The sequence below is a fragment of the Mirounga leonina genome, unplaced genomic scaffold, assembly GCF_011800145.1.
Source record: "Mirounga leonina isolate KUSES-001 unplaced genomic scaffold, KU_Mleo_1.0 Mir_91, whole genome shotgun sequence".
Taxonomy (NCBI): domain Eukaryota; kingdom Metazoa; phylum Chordata; class Mammalia; order Carnivora; family Phocidae; genus Mirounga; species Mirounga leonina.
In genome coordinates, this window is record NW_023270839.1 from 7,285,277 (window position 1) to 7,302,016 (window position 16,740).

The following is a 16,740-nucleotide window of genomic DNA, read 5'->3' on the forward strand; positions in this document are numbered from 1 at the left end:
AGACGCTTAACGACTGAGCCACCCAGGTGCCCCAGGGCCTTGCTTTTAAGAGAGGGAACTTAACAGGGATCACTGTCTATATTACATGAGTCCATGACCCTAACTAGAGGGTCTGAAAAAGGGCAGTAGAAAATTCAGCTGAGGAAACAAAGAGTCCACTGGCCTACCTGCCTCCATCAATATGCACACCTTAGGAAGGTGGGAGAGGCAGGCAAAAGAGAGGTTTTCACAGACACCTGCAAGGCTTGGAGAAAAAAGCTAAGGGTGTGGTGTTCTAGCCCCCGTTTTCACTGAGGCTCCTTCCCATGCTCTGCTGGGCAGGCAACTCTGCCTCTCTCCAATCTAGGAGGCAGCTTTGACCCACACATGCTAGGGAATTGGGAGCCAGTCGCTCTGGGACAGCCACATATGCTACGGAAGATCTCCTCTCATGGGGAAATGAAGGAAGGATGTTCATCCATAATTCCTAGGGCACACACAAGGCAAAGACTCAGCACTGTTGTCCAGAGAGTTGCTAGGATGCTATTCATCCATAAAGATAATTCAGTAAGAGGAAAATTAGCCATCCTAGAAACGGGATAACCTTACAATCAATGACACTGCTGAGTTAGCTGAGGGGTTGTATTGGTCACACAATGAGCAGTCTCCAGATAAAGTTAAGAAGCCAGGTGGGGTAAGAGCTAGGGTAGTGGTCTGATGCATTTGGGCTATATTCTGGAAAGACTAAACAATAAAGGCAGCTATGGCTGAGAGAAAGGCAGACATGGCAACCATGTCAACTTGGTTGAGATAAAGGAGACCCGGAATGGCAGGAGAAAGCAGCAGGCTGCAAGAGCAAACTGAGGTCCTATAGCCAGAACTGTGCTCAGCAGGCAGCCAGGATACCCACCAAGCAGGCATCACAGCTGTCCTGGCAAGAGGACCTTCTCAAGACTCAAAAGATCAGTACCAGGACATCTCCTGAGGGACCAGAGAACAGGTTTTAGAGCACGGTTTTCTTCCTGAGTCTTCAAATACAGGGTAACAAAAGCACAGCTATCCTTAGCAATCTAAACCACACGTTTTTGGGGGTTTTTTTGGCTGAAGATTTTATTTATTTGACAGAGAGAGACACAGTGAGAGAGGGAACATAAGCAGGGGGAGTGGGAGAGGGAGAAGCAGTCTTCCTGCGGAGCCCTATGCGGGGCTCGATCCCAGGACCCTGGGATCATGACCTGAGCAGAAGGCAGACGCTTAACGACTGAGCCACCCAGGCGCCTCTAAACCAGAAGTTTTTGGATGAAGCCCTTATTATCTGAATTCTTGTAACTCCCTATCTCCCACTGTCCCAGCACATGGAATCAAATTCTGTGAATTCAGATAACACAGTATTCCCTTGCCAGCTGAGCTCTCATCCAAATCCAAACACTGAACAGATCTGGACAGCAAAGGATACCTTTACTTTTCCACTTCCATTCACTTCCCTCAGAGCCTTGTCACTCTCCTGACCTAGCCCTCGACACTGACTCCTCAGTTCCCCTCACCCTGCTCTCTTCTCACCCACTCTCATCCACAGCCGCTTTTCATTAGGAGAGTCATCTGTAAGATGCCAACAGTAGAAGAGATAAAGAAAAAGAAAGGGCGTAAGGAAGAGTGTAGATTTTAGATAGGGGTGGCCGATAAAAACCCTGCAGAGAGAGAGAGAAATAGAGAAAGCAAGAGAGCTGGAGCGGGGGGGAGGGGAAGATGGCACTGCGGAAAAAAGAGCGCCACAAAATTAATTTGAGGACGGGAACAGTAGAGGAGACGTTGGTGGAATAACAATCAGGCAGTAGAGGGCTGGGGAAAGGGGGAGGGCGCGGTGGGGGGGTGGAGAGCAGTGGTGTTGGGGAGGAGGGCCAGCATGCTCAGCAACAGCAGCACCACCTATGGGCATGGCGAAGGGTTACAGACGGCAACAAAAGAGGCCCCCACCTGGGCACGGGAAGTCTGGGGGGGGGGGGGGGGAGAAGCTAAGGCTTCTGCCCTTCTCGGTAACCAACACGCAGGCTAGAAGAATAAATTCTATACAGCGCTCCTGGGAAAAGAGGGACTTAGCAAGGTAAGGAGGGAGGACACAGAACTCCTGGCTTTTTCCATTCCAAGGGGGTTTCCCCCTTAGAATTCAGGCACCAGAAAAGGGTGTGAAAGGGAAGGCAGGCCAGGTACTGCAAGGAACATGCGTGCTGCTGCTGCTTTCGTTAGCTTGACAAAGGACTTTTCTTTATCGCCAAGTGATTTCCTGTCCCCACTGGATGTTGGAGCACAGCTCCCTCCCTGGGGCAGTGGATGCCCCTCCTTCAGCTGCTTCCTCCCAGCATCGCCTTGAAACTCCCAACCATCGTTAGAAACCCCCAGGGAGCCACCAAGCTCAGAGAAGGAAAAAGGAAGGGTGTCCCCCCACCCCCAACAGTCAAACAGACCTAGGAGGGGGCCGGGGTGGAAAGAATGAGAGAGAGGACGCAAAAGCTCTGCAGAGGGAGGAGAGAGAAATGCGATCAGTGGTATTTGTTGTACTTCCAGGGAGGAGGATCCGTCACATTTTTAATAATAATAAATACATGAAGACAGATTTGCCAGCACTGCTCCAGTTCCTTGGAAGCGTGGGGGAGGGGAGCCAATGCAGCTGCAGCACAGACCACTATCCCCCCTTCCTCCCCTCCCCCATACGATGGGCTCAGTATTGCAGCAGCCTCCCCCTCCCCCGCTAACCGCAGTCCTCCCCATCACAGCCCACCCTTTCCTGGTTCCTTCACACAGTTCTGCCTCTCCCTCCTCCACCTCTCTCCCTCTCTACTCCCCCCCAACCCCAGACTCTCTCTTTCCAGCACTGGTCCTCATTTAACACGGTCTTACTCCAGCTCTCAGAAACCCTAGTACCCACGGAGTCCGCCCCCAATCCTGAGGCCCTGCTCTTTCCTACCAGGGCCCTTCAAGCTGTTGGCAATCTCCCGATACAACACCCCCACGGAACTAATCCAGTACATTTCAGCATTTCCTGGATTCCACCAAAAACGGCTGGTTTTTTCCCCCATTTTTATTTCAATGTGACCTCCTTTCTCACAACCTTAAATATAATGTCCATCAAATGTGCTTGTGTTCAGGGGGTGTCAGGGCCTCGGGACTAGGTGACTACTGCCACCTATTGACCCAAATTTGTTCAGGACAGACCTTTAATATACTTCTTACACAGCAATGCTCTGTTATTTCAAGAGCATCAATAGCTTAAACATGCGAAGGCACGGCTCTTGGGGCTTCTCTGAGACCCTCTCAACAAAGAGATCAAAGAAATACAAAAGCAAGACTGGGCAGAGAGCCAGAGCAGTGATGCCTTTCTCCATGCAGAGGCAGAAAGAGAGGCTGAGCATAAGAAATCATAGTGCAAGTTTAAGTCTCCTCAAGGGTCTGTAAGCAAAGAATAGGGGACAGAGTTCCTCTCAAGGGTTGTTTAAAATCTTGTGCATCACAATACGAATGATGTTACCAACAGAGGGGAAGGCAGGAGTTCACGCACACGCTTCCATCAAGTTGGCCAAATCCTTGGATAAGTCTAAACATAGATCTGAGATTTACACACCTAATAGATTGCAGAGAGGATGAGGATACTCAGGACTGTTGCTGACTCTCACTCAATCTGCTACCAATCAGAACTGGAGATTGGACAGATAAACTGGGCTCTGCAAAGTGGCAGATTTACACCATGCAGCTCTATGGATTGGTTTAGCTATGTACTTTCCACCCACCCAAAGCAAGCAACAAGATGGGAAAGCCTGAACTCTCCATGGTACTGAAAATGGACACAATCAGATCATCCCTTCCTTATAAACAAAATATATTTTTCTAATTAAAAAATATACCCATGAAGACTGCTGTGAACTCCTGACAGACATCTCCCCAAGCCTTCATAAAACTGTAACAAAAATAGGCAAAACCAGGTCCTGGTCAAACCCTCTTCCCTCCCTCAGATGAAAAAACTAAGGCAGAGAGAGACATTAAATTACTTGACTACAGCAAGGCCAAGACTCTCTTTACCATCACAAAACTGAACAGGGGCTCATGTGCACTAATGACAGACATTACTTAGTGAACATTGGAAACGATCTGTTGTTAGCACTCCACTGAAGAAATCTGACATTCATGTGGTCTGAACAATCAGAACGGAATCTATGTGTAGGAATAAAGGATAGAAGAAAAGTGAACAACAGCCATAAAGAAACGCCGAGATTCTAATTCTCAGTTCCCTTGCTCTACTACTGTAACAGTGGTCTTCAAACTACATTCCATGGATTTATAAAGGCTCCTTGGAGCTACTCAGAAATCTTGGGGAAAGCAGGCTATGAGAACATAGGGCTCCAGGATCCTTCATCCCCACTTTAACTAAAGTAACTTCACTTATGCCTGTTTCACATATTGCAAATCCCAGTAAAACTTTGTCAACAGTGTTTCTCTAAATGGGATTTGATGACCCTGGGGCAAATACTCTCAGAAATTATTTAGTATTGGGCGCCTGGGTGGCTCAGTTGGTTAAGCGACTGCCTTCGGCTCAGGTCATGATCCTGGAGTCCCGGGATCGAGTCCCGCATTGGGCTCCCTGCTCGGCGGGGGGTCTGCTTCTCCCTCTGACCCTCCCCCCTCTCATGCTCGCTCTATCTCATTCTCTCTCTCAAATAAATAAATAAAAAATCTTTAAAAAAAAAAAAGAAATTATTTAGTATTTTGTTGGAAACCTCTCTCAAATAGTGCCTATCATCTAGAAAACCACGGATAACAAGATATCCTGGGATTAAAGACTGAATTGAATTAATATAAGATCCACAAAGGTAGGGGCTTTTGTTCGTTCAGTTCACTGGTATACCACCAAGAGGGCAGAACAGTATCTGGAACTTGTGGTTTCTTTGAAAGCAAGACCTTGAACAGAAATGGGGTAGTAGGGAAGGGGGAGCTAGAGGCTATAAACTACCTACCACTATTTTTAAAAAGGAAAAAAACAACCTGAAGACTTTCATGAACCCCAAGACACTTGAGGGCCTCCACACTGTTCTTCAAGCACTGGTTGTCTAACTTATGAGCCATGTAACCTTGGGCAAATTGCTGAAGTGTATCAGTTTCCTCACTAGCAAAATATAGGTGATATATAATTTGTAAGAATTATGTGTAAAGCGCTTAGCTCAGTATGTAACACAAAGTAAGGTCTTATAAAGAAAAAAAAATACTTCCTTTCCCTTGGCAGTTCCCATAACCCCAAGATCTTTTTTTTTTTTTTTAAAGATTTTATTTATTTATTTGACAGAGAAAGACACAGCGAGAGAGGGAACACAAGCAGGGGGAGTGGGAGAGGGAGAAGCAGACCCCCCGCCGAGCAGGGAGCCCGATGCGGGGCTCGATCCCAGGACCCTGGGATCATGACCAGAGCCGAAGGCAGATGTTTAACGACTGAGCCACTCAGGCGCCCCTCCCAAAATCTTAATAAATTAGAAACAAATGCAGTAGTTAGTCCTAAGAAGTGAATGTGGGAATGTGGTGGTCCTAAGTAAAGCGTTTTTGAACTGAACCTCCTGTCGAGTTTGTTCAGCAGAAAGGGAAAAGAATCTCTAAATCTGTTCTTGCGGCTCTTTGCTTAGATTCACTGGAGCAAACAGAAGTATGAGCGTCCTGGGCAGGTCAGGCTCCCTCAGATCTGCCAAGGACTAAAAGATCAAGGCTCCAGAAATAAGCCCATCCTAGAGGGGATCTTGGAGATTCAGTCTAACACATTCATTTTTCAGCTGCGGAAAATTAAAGGCCAGGGATGCTAAGTGATCTGCCCAAGATCAGAGAGTGAATAGGAGATAGTACTAGGTTGTCTCCTACTTTTTTTTTTTTTTTTAAGATTTTATTTATTTGAGAGAGAGACAGAGATGGTGAGAGAGCATGAGATGGGGGAGAGGGAGAAGCAGGCTTCCGCTGAGCGGGAAACCCATATGGGGCTCAATCCTAGGACCCTGGGATCATGACCTGAGTCGATGGCAGACACTTAACCAAATGAGTCACCCACGTGCCCGTCTCCTACTTTCTACCAGGCTACAGTTGACTAAAAACAGACTCCGTCCAGTTGGGCAGACCACTATAAATCCAAATTCATAGGAACTCAGAATCAACAAGGATTTAGTGATGTAATAACCTAATTATACCCCTTCTTCATGACACGACCCAGGAATGCAAACACAAAATTACGTCTTCATGAAATCCCAAGCCCTTATGAAAACTCCAAGGCCTGAAGGATCTCCCACCAACAGAGGTCGTTCTATGGACAGAATAGAAGATCTCAGATACATAATTCCTACCAGTCCCTTGACTTAGGCTGGTATTTCTGTGGGATTCTCATTCTTTTGGTCTTCAAGCTAGGAATATTCTATTTTTTGGCACTCCTTTGCAAGCTCTTTGTAAAAGGACCGGCCTTTACTGACTGGTAAACTGGGGCCTTAGTTGAGGGAGGGTCAAAAAGGCTACAAAACACAGGACTATACCGATTCTTCACTCTGCTATTCTCTCCAGATAAACTCTAACTCTGTAGCTGACCAAAGATCGGCCCTATATTTATACTATTTTAGAAAGAAAAGAAAAACATTCAGAAACGGAGACGAGAGTAACCTGTGGACAAGGAAAGGTTCTATATACCTTTTACTACTGGCAAGCACCAAAGGAGGTTTCCTGAACCACTGATGCCACCTGGTGGCCAGCAAGACACATGAACAAAACAAAACCCACATACTTAAGATGACTTGAATTAAAACAAATCATACACGAAATTTGGGCAATGTGGGTTGGAAGAGTTGATTACACTACTCTGATCTCCCAATATTTTTTGTTAAATAACCAATTTACAGTTTCTGAAGAAAATATACTATCAAAGAAAACTGTATAAAGCCAAACTTCTCTCACTCCCCCTCCAAAATTTTATCTTTCCTTTTTCCCTTTTATCACCCTCTCACCAAAAATACCCCATACCCAGTGATTCCAGTCATACAATACATGTGCAAAAGGGGCTTTAATTCATAAGTAAAATCAATTTTATTAATTATTAATTAATTTTATTAATAAAGATCTTTCCAAATATCCAGGGCAAACAATGAATTTCAAGGAAAAAAAAAACCTACATACAGTGAAATTAGAAGTATCCCAGGATGACAACAAATATACATATAAATATGTACACCCATAATCACCGTCGCCTCCGAAAACCTGAAAGGAAGGGAAATCAAGAATGAGGCAAAGGACAGCTGGAGAGGCTGAGGGGACAGAAAAAAAAGAACACCTAGAGAGAAGGGCTCAAGAAGGGTGGATCCCCTGGGCAGTACTCTCTGCATCCTCCCAGGACAAAAGACTACAAGTAGGAATGAAACTGAACCAGGATAATGGTTCCTTCAAGTGGCACTTCCACAGTTCTACTTAAGGAGGCCTGAACACAAACTGTGGGAGCTTAGAGTTAGAATCCAGAAATCTTTTTTGTGAATGATACTGATTTTCAACTTGACAGAGAAGAATAGCGAAGCCCACCTCTAAAGAGATCAATGCCCAGTAAGGAACAGATACTAGGGGCGTTGGTGAGACCTAGGACAGCAAACCCGGACAGCCAACGTCCCAATTTGTACTGCCCACCCTGCACTTCACCATCCAAGTCCTAGCCATCCACTGACCTTTTTGCTTCCGACCTTTCTTTGGTATCTTCTTCCGCTTCTTAACAGGATTTTGATCCTGGAGACAGATGGGAGAAGTGAAGGAATGGTAGTGTACTTCCAAGGGTTAACATCCCTCCCCACACTCTGCATGGTAATGAGCCCCAATCCATCTGGCTGAAATCCAGGAGGCTGTCTCCCACCACTGTACCCACCACCTTACCTCATCAAGATGAGGGGTTCCTCCTGTCAAAGCACTGATGTCACTGAAGTGTGTGAGAGAATGGAGCTGTGAGCTCATGACACTGGCCCGTTTTCGCCGTCCTTTCTCGCGTTTACTGACACTTAACCGAACCATCATGCTCTCCTCATAGTTAATCCTGCCACAGAAACACAGACAGTTTACAACATGTTTAGTCCATACATACAGAAAGCTGCAGCCAAGAACCTGGGCCCCGGTATTTACTCACCCCCTGTTCATATAGTTCTCAAGAAATTTCACAGCAAGTCAATAGAGTATTTAAGGGCAAACTAAATGTCCAATAGTGAGCTTCCTCAACGAAATGTTCTTTATGTTAGAACTTCCCTCCTCCCTAGAAATGAACTCACAGCCCACCCACAAGAATACTTAAACTATTATTCTAGAAAACTCTTCTACTTCACCTTAACAAACAGGATTCCCTACATGGACCCCTTCACTAAAATCTATCAACAGAGACTGTCGCCAAGGCAATATTGGTGAGTCTGTATTCGTGGTACAATTGCTTTTCTGTTTTTCTTCCCTAAACTTATCTAGCACTCTCAATGCCATTATAAAAACCTGGCTTCATTGTCTTCTGCACAGAACTGAGAACTGTGAGAGCAAAATACAGAATTTTTAAAGCCCCACGGGGTGGAATTGCACATGTTCCTCTTCCTATAGCATTTGTTCAGCCTCAACAGTTAGGAAAAAGAAAACATTCTTCCTCTAGTTCCTATTCTGTACTTAACAACCCTCATTCTTAGAAACCACCAGCCCATCTTCCACTCCACTTTCTCTACAATGTGAGTTCTCTTGGTACCAGACTTAATCACATTCATACAAAACATAAGGACAGGGGTGCCTGGGTGGCTCAGTTGGTGAAGCGACTGCCTTCGGCTCAGGTCATGATCCTGGAGTCACAGGATCGAGTCCCGCATCGGGCTCCCTGCTCGGCAGGAAGTCTGCTTCTCCCTCTGACCCTCCTCCCTCTCATGCTCTCTGTCTCAAATAAATAAATAAAATTAAAAAACCAAAACAAACAAACAAAAAAAACCATAAGGACAGGCTTCTATGGCGTAGAAAACAAATTCCAATTGCAAGGACTCAGACCTGTGTTGATCCTCCTGACTTTGGCGAGTAACATGAGGATGCCGAGCATCACGGATTTCCTCTGGAGCATCTGAGTACTGCTCCTTCAGTTCACGAATGACAGAGCTGCTTAATGCCCGTTTTTTGGCCCGTTCTAGGCGCTTCTTCTCCCGCTCAGCTTCTGTTTCATCTATGTGATAAAAATCCCCAAGGGTTATCCCAGAACAGAGAACAAGGTAAGAGAGACGCAATTAATGCTGAGGAGGCAGCAGCCACAGTTCATACCATAATGTACTGGAACCAAGCGTGGTGGAACATATTTCTTAACTGTTCCTCTTGCAGATTTCTTCCCTGAAGCTTCAGACTGGCCTTCTTCTGCTTCATCTTCCTCCTCATCCTCAGAGCTCAACTACAAAAGGAACATAATGCCCATAAACTTAGGAAGTGTTAGACAATAAGAAAAACCAAAGCTGAAGTACCCTGGGAATATAAACAAAGCAAGAAAGGAAAATCTCATACTCTACATTCTAAGGCACAAGAGTAATAAGAGAATCCCAGGAGATCCAGGATCACCATAAGGCTCATTCAGACTTAAGAGTCCTCAGGAAAACCAGGATAATGCAACTCCCTACCTTGCTCATCATATTGCTGGGATGAGGCTTAAAACGGAGTGGGTCGTTCTCACCTGAAATAAAAAAACCCAAGAGATCTTACAAGATTTGGAAATTTATGACGGTCCCCACATAACCTTATAGTTTCTGCCACTTACTGAGGCTGCCTGTCACTGCAGTCTTAACTAGTTTGTCAACTTGATACTTCAGTTTTTGGTCCAAGGGACGAAGCTTTTCCAAAACCTGTAATGTGGTTAAATAGGATTACATTCCCTTCCTAAAATTAAACATACATCAGAGTTCTATATTAATTTGCCAGACAAAGCACCTAAAATATATACAAACTAGAGCAAATGAAGAAGAAAACAGTTTTTTCATTTGGTTTCCTCACTTAATCATGAAAACACCCACTTAAATGAGAGCTATTGTGTAACAGTCCTAGAGTTTAGGCTTTGGAAATCTAGAACGCTAAGATGCCAAGTGCTTCATACCGTGCGAATCTCCACCAGTCTCAAAACTGCAGCATGTCCCTGAAGAGACCCTCCTGAGGCTTTGTCCAGGATGAGATGGGTCAAATCCATAAGGTACATGAGCAGTAGCTGGTCTTTTACTTCCAAGAGACTGAGACCCTGAGGTGAATGGAGAGTAAGAGATGCAAATTCAGTTTTAGCCAGAGAATCAGGAGGAGGGCCTAGGATAAACAGGGTAATTTTTTCCAAGTTCAGGTTTTTCCCAATCAGTTCCTATAAGGTATCTGGAATAGTCTCAATGAGATGATTGTACCTAAAATGGTCACAGAGACAATTATATTAACATGAGAGAGGCAAACCTCTGAGAATTACTGGAAGACAGTAAGAACAGGAAAATCAATAAAGTATCCCCCAAAATGACTACAGCAGGGTTTCTCAACCTCAGAGCCACTGACATTTGGGAATGGATAATTCTTTGTTGTGAAGACTGTCTGGGCCTTGAGCAGCATCCCTGGCCTCTACCCTTTAAGGCCCCTCCAAATTTTGATAATCAAAATGTCTCCATATAGTGCTGAATCTTAAATTAATTTAATCAAAACAATTATTGCCCCGCATCGGGCTCCCTGCTCTGCGGGAAGCCTGCTTCTCCCTCTCCCACTCCCCCTGCTTGTGTTCCCTCTCTCGCTGTCTCTCTCTCTGTCAAATAAATAAATAAAATCTTAAAAAAAAAAAAACAATTATTGATTTTATCCCATACAATGGAATTATGCAATACAGTTAAAAGCAATGATCTACATATACTGATATGGACTTAATCCCATGTCAAGACACTTTCTGCGCTACAATATGGTTCCAATAAGGCAGGGGAAATATGATGCACACATTTTATTTAATTAATTTATTTAAAAGAACTTTACTTATTTATTAGAGAGAGAGAGAACACGTGCACGGGGAAGGCGAGAGGGAGACTGGAGCCAGACATGGGGCTCAATCCCAGAACCCTGAGATCATGACCTGAACTGAAGTCAGATGCTTAACCGACTGAGCGACCCAGGCACCTCCACACATTTTATATAGAGAGAGAAATCTCAGGAAAATAACACACTATCAACAACTGCTACCCCTGGGGATCCAGATGAGGAAAAGGAAGAAATGGAGTGTGCACACTGTGAAAGTGTTTTCCCATCAAGCATCTACTACTTTTACAATAAAAGAAATTTCCAAACATATACCCCAGTAGTTATCGCAGATTATGGTTATACTGTTTTTAAATTTTCTTCTTTGTGGCTTTATACATCTTCCAAACTTTCTAAAATTAAAAAACACATTATATTTACAGTCAGGAAATCAAGCAAACGTTATAGAAGTTTATTCTTTTACATATAAGAAAGTAGACTTTAGTTGTTAAAAAAAAAAAAAATCTTTGTGATGACATAAAATGGAACTGTAAAAGTCCACAGCCCTGGGAAGACCTATTTCAGAGAGGCTAAATATTCTGCCTACGATTACAGAGTATTAGGAGTACAGCTGGGATTCAAATTCAGTCTGACTCTAACACCTAAGCCCTAGGTATCTTTAAACCAACAAGCAAAGCTCTTGAGATCAGCACTAGTGTGATAACAGGAGGAGTGGCAAAGATTTTAAAGACAAACAAATTGTTTAAGTTTTGAATCAGGCACTTGGTAGTCAAATAATGGGTAAGTCACTTAACCTTATGACCCCAGTCTCCTCATCTGTAACATATACAATATTTCCTTCCTGCTCCAAAAAGTAATTATGAGGCTTAAATAAAATAATATGAAAGCACTCTGTAACTTGTAAAGCGCCTAGTAAGGTTTTGGTCCTGAGAGATAAGATACTAAATATCTGTTCAATGAATAAACAAATATATAGTGATCTAATATAAGTTTTCTGGTGTGGTGTTTTGTTTTGTTTTGTTTTGGTAGTGTGTCACATGCTCTTCTGACTGCCAGTCAGGTGCCCCTATAGTGATCTAATAAATATGCTGGCAGCCCAGAACAAGTCAAGAATTTGGGAAGTAGGTTCTTTTGACGAGCTTGGACACTGTCAAGTTCAAATTGAGTTATAAGCATATAAGAAAAACAACAAAAAGAAAACACAAAGATAAAAAAATCAGAAAAAGTAAAAATACGTAAGGACGAAACTTGTTGATGAGATGTACAATGAGAAAGAAAAGGCAAAAAGAGAATATATTAAAAATTCTATTAGCTATAGGGGTGCCCGGCTGGCTCAGTCAGTGGAGCACGCAACTCTTGATCTCAGGGTTCCGAGTTCAAGCCCCACATTGGGTATAGAGATTACTTAAGAATAAAATCTTTAGGGGCGCCTGGGTGGCTCAGTTGGTTAAGTGTCTGCCTTTGGCTCAGCTCATGATCTCAGGGTCCTGGGATAGAGCCCCATGTCAGCCTCCCCACTCAGTGGGGAGTCTACTTCTCCCTCTCCCTCTGCCTCTTCCCTCCACTCTCTCTCAAATAAATAAGTAAACAATCTTAAAAAAGAAAAAAAAAAAGAATAAAATCTTCAACTGATCTCATCTCAGGTCTTGATCTCAGGGTCATGAGTCCAAGCCCCGCTTTGGGCTCTACACTCCACTGGGTGTGGAGCCTACTTAAGGAAAAAAAAAAATCCTTCAATGTTTCTTACTAAGCTACCATAATGATTTTCATACTTTTGTTGACCTATGGAGTATTTTGCTTAAATATCTTAGGACAAAAGCTCAATACATAAAACAGTATGTAATACCACAGTTTTCCAGTTCAAGCAGGTATGAAGGACCCAGGGCCCTCCTTCTATACTGCTTGATATCCAATGATCCTTAAGAAGGTTCTACAAGACCTTAATTTGAAAACTACCATATTTCAATTTTTTAAAAAAGATTTTATTTATTTACTTGAGAGAGAGAGTGTGTGCAGCAGAGGGAGAGGGAGAAGCAGACTCCCTGCTGAGCAGGGAGCCTGATACAGGACTTGATCCCAGGTCCCCAGGATCATGACCTGAGCCAAAGGCAGACACTTAACCAACTGAGCTACCCAGGCGCCCTACCATATTTACTTTTAATATGCACACCGTTTTCATATTTTAACATCTCTGAAGTCAGGATGTATCTTTTAATCAATGGAATCTTAATGTTATATCATAGATTAATGGGCAGCATTTTTTTTTTAGTATACAAAGTAAGTGGTATGTCCCCAATTAACAGCATCTTAGATTAGATGAAATATGGTAGTAACTCCTCAGTTGGCCGACAAGACTCTTCAGAGTGACTACTCTTCTAGTCTTATTTCCTACTCCCCATCCCACCCCCCAACACACTGTACACCCAACCACACTAAATGACCTCCTTTCCCAGCATATCACCATGCTTTCAGGTCTCTGTGCCTTTGTACATGCTGTTTCTTTCTGTCCCCTGGACTCTTATTTATTCCTCATAATCCTTCTCCTCTGAGAAGACTTCCCTGACTTCCTCTGCTCTCTGGCAGTTATTTAATCTCTCTCCTGGGCTTGCATAGCACTCATGATGACTCTGTGAAGTGACTGCTACTGCTTATACCTATTGCTTTGATCTGTCTTCTCCACTAGACTTCAGCACAGAAACTGAATCTTACTCATCTTTGAAGCTCTAACACTTAGGACATACAAGACACTCAATAAACCTATGAGGAAAGAACTGCTGAGAACAAGTCAGGGGTGGCTAACTCTTCAAATATGTCTTACCTTCTCTGTAGGATAGGCTCTAGCTTGAACTTTTTTTGTCAGAGCTTGTATTTGTGCAGTTACAGCCATCACCTGAAATTAGTCCAAATAGAACAGCTGATGAGAATACACCCAGTCATCTCTGTGACCTATGAAGGGCAAAAACTAAACAATGACACCTAAAAATCATCAGAAACATTGCCTAAAATGCAGTACTACCTTCTTTTCAGTTCTGAGAAAGTATAGGAGAGATGGTTTTTGATACTTCATCAAGTACAAAAAACTTTCCCTCTTCTTAAAGCTACAGAAACCATCTTACCAAACCATGGGGGAAGGTATAGGAACTGGGCCAGTGGTGGTGGTGGTGGGGTGGTGCTGTACCTTTATCTGTACTGGTTGAACTTTCAACCAGTACACCTGGTACCCAAAGGGCAAATCACCACTTTTCCCAGCACTGGTTTCCATAGCTTTAAGAATAAAGGAAATTCATTCAGATGACTTCTTTTTGGAGTTTTCTGTATTGCTTCGGATGCGAAATCAATTACTTTGAATTCTAGCCTGAAAAAGTTTTCATTAAGTCACTTGGCTCTCACAGTATTTGGTACCATTCAATACATGCCTTCAAAAGACCAAAGTTCGGAGGTGAAGCACACAAAATCAAAGCCAATCCGTCACTAACCCGTCCCAAAGGGGTGACATGACTCACCTGCTCCTGAAGGTTTTTCAAAAGTGTGACGGCACTTGGCAGGTCCGACTCCAGCATCTCCTATGAGAGGGAGAATAAAGAAAAGCCCTTCTTTCCTCAGGGTTATGAGAAGACGTGGGGGGTGGAAAACTCTCCTCTCTCCTTCAGACACCCCAGACTGACGACTTTCCCACTCTAGTACACATGCAGCCTCGCTTCACAGCCGGCCCGTCCTCCAGGTTCCTAGGAGGAGCGGTAGCTTCAGGCCCGTCGCCCTACTGCTGCTCTCACCCCGCTGTGCCAGGAAGGTTGCTTCCTTTCATCACCCCCTTCCCTCGCGCCAATAATTTGCCCTAAGCCGCTGAGGGTATAGGAAAAATCCCACAATAGCTACGCAAGGAAGCTAACTCACGGGACACCCCGGCGCCGCCATCTTCACAAAGCCCGCCTCTTCCGGGGCGGTACTTTCTGAGCTAAGCTGTGCAATAGACTTGACAGACAACAGCCGCTGGCAAATCTAAGCCAATAGGAATAGTGATCTCTCACTTCCGCCCCGAACAGGATGTGCGGAAGGAGGAGCCACGTCCAGCCAATAGAATGGAAGAACTGCCTAACTTCGTCAGATTTAGGGGGCGATCTAATGACGTAAAAATGCTCGTGGAAAGGAGCGCTTGATTAGTGGATTGTATAGAATGTTTAGAGCTAAACCAATAAAAAACGAGCCAAGTGATGATCGACAGTTAGAAAGGCCCAATGGCAAAAAGAAGTTTGCAGAGCAAACTGAGAACGTAGTGGCTTCCCGGATACCGCAGTACCCAGTCTTTTTTACTAGCCTGCCCTTGCGTGGCCACAACTGACCGCTAGGTGGCAGTCCTCGGCTTCTCTCTGAGGTGGCTGTGTTGCGGATCAGCCATAGCTGGCTGCTGCTCCAATGCAGGCAGCGCGAGATTCCTCACAGGCCGCGCGAAATTCCTCACAGACCGCAAGGCCCTTGGATCGACTTTGTGACAGTAGTCTTGTGTGACCCTGGAGAAGTCACTCGGTCTCTGAGCTTTTTTTATGTGTAAATAAGAGAGTTTGGCCAGAGAAGCCCAGAGCCAGGGTTTAGAAACGAACACCCAGGACACCCGCCCTCACCTCCGAGTCGTGTGCAGAGGGGACCCTGTGCAAAGACCCACCATATGCCACTACCAACACTCCTCATCCCTACCCGTTTGGGGACGTGAAAGCACGTTTTAGAAATGAAGAAGCCAGTTAAGATTTATGTGACATGCCTCCTGTCACACGGGTCCGCAGCAGAACTTGGTCCAAATCCAGCTTGTGTTTCCTTATGCCCTGCCTCATCTTTTCTCGATACTTCAGACTATGTCAACTCACTCCTGCTTCTCCCAGGCTGATAAAGTGAATTGGGTCGGTATTAGTTGCTTCTGTCACCTGCCTTAGGAAATAAGCACTGCGGAGGTTAATAATGGTCTTGAATTTGTCCCGCAAGGGCAAGCTGACCTCACACTAGAAATCAGATCTCCTGACTTGGAACCGTCTTCTGGAATTAAGGAAGGAATAACCCCCATGTCTCAGCCAGGATGGGAAGATACTGGTTTCTAAATCTTTTGCTGGACTCAGGAAGAATAGGTAGGGGTTGTATCCAGTCCCCATGCCTCTTAACTTTGGTTTGCTGCTTCAGGCCCACCGTGGAATCTCAGAGTGCCTTGACAACCTATTCATTCTATTAATCAATAATTTTTGTACTGTTTGTCAGGATTTGTATTATGAAATGTTGCCATTACTTTTTTTTCTTTTTTCTTTTTTTTTTTTTAGATTTTATTTATTTGTCAAAGAGAGAGAGCACAAGCAAGGGGAGCGGCAGGCAGAGGGAGAAGCAGACTCCCTGCTGAGCAAGGAGCCCCACTTGGGACTCCATCCCAGAACGCTGGGACCATGCCCTGAGCCCAAGGCAGACGCTTAACGACTGAGCCACCCAGGCATCCTGAAAAGTTGCCATTTCAACATAAATTCTCATACTTGTCTTGTTAGGTAACAAATAAGATTTGCCTTTCCTTGAAACTTGAAATTAATCTGTTCATATGCATTATGATGTCAGTGAGGAAACAAATTATGCTGCTTTGTTTTGCTTTTGATGATTAAGTACTTGCCAGTCATTCTTTTTTATAAGAAAATCTTGGAGTTAACAGTGCAGTAAATCCTTGTAAAACTCTTCCAGGACTCAACCAACAAGTATTGGCAAAGAACACGAGAT

General features: G+C 44.2%; 1 protein-coding gene across 2 annotated transcripts; it reads right to left on the reverse strand.

The window, feature by feature from the left end:
• Nucleotides 1-7,075: 7,075 nt before the first annotated feature.
• NGDN (neuroguidin) lies at nucleotides 7,076-14,954 on the reverse strand. Of its 2 annotated transcripts, XM_034994042.1 has the most exons (11): nucleotides 14,896-14,954; nucleotides 14,505-14,564; nucleotides 13,820-13,891; nucleotides 10,106-10,243; nucleotides 9,773-9,857; nucleotides 9,636-9,688; nucleotides 9,289-9,412; nucleotides 9,025-9,193; nucleotides 7,897-8,053; nucleotides 7,695-7,752; nucleotides 7,076-7,239 (listed from the first exon to the last, which is right to left on the reverse strand). In XM_034994042.1, exons 1-11 carry the CDS (start codon nucleotides 14,914-14,916, stop codon nucleotides 7,220-7,222), a joined length of 957 nt encoding a protein of 318 aa, XP_034849933.1. In that variant the 5' UTR covers nucleotides 14,917-14,954; the 3' UTR covers nucleotides 7,076-7,219. The 2 variants fall into 2 exon arrangements, with proteins under 2 accessions (XP_034849933.1, XP_034849932.1); XM_034994041.1 differs by lacking the exon at nucleotides 7,076-7,239 and having other exon boundaries at nucleotides 7,252-7,752; nucleotides 14,896-14,948.
• Nucleotides 14,955-16,740: the final 1,786 nt, after the last annotated feature.

What these genes read in the sequence shown, in the direction of transcription:
- NGDN (XM_034994041.1), bottom strand. Translation starts at nt 14,916, where the DNA reads ATGGCGGCGCCGGGGTGTCCC. An exon ending in TGAAAAACCTTCAGGAGCAG is followed by an intron (nt 13,892 to 14,504) that starts GTGAGTCATGTC and finishes GACTAATTTCAG; the next exon opens with GTGATGGCTGTAACTGCACA. An exon ending in AGTCAGGAGGATCAACACAG is followed by an intron (nt 8,054 to 9,024) that starts GTCTGAGTCCTT and finishes TTTCTGTGGCAG; the next exon opens with GATTAACTATGAGGAGAGCA.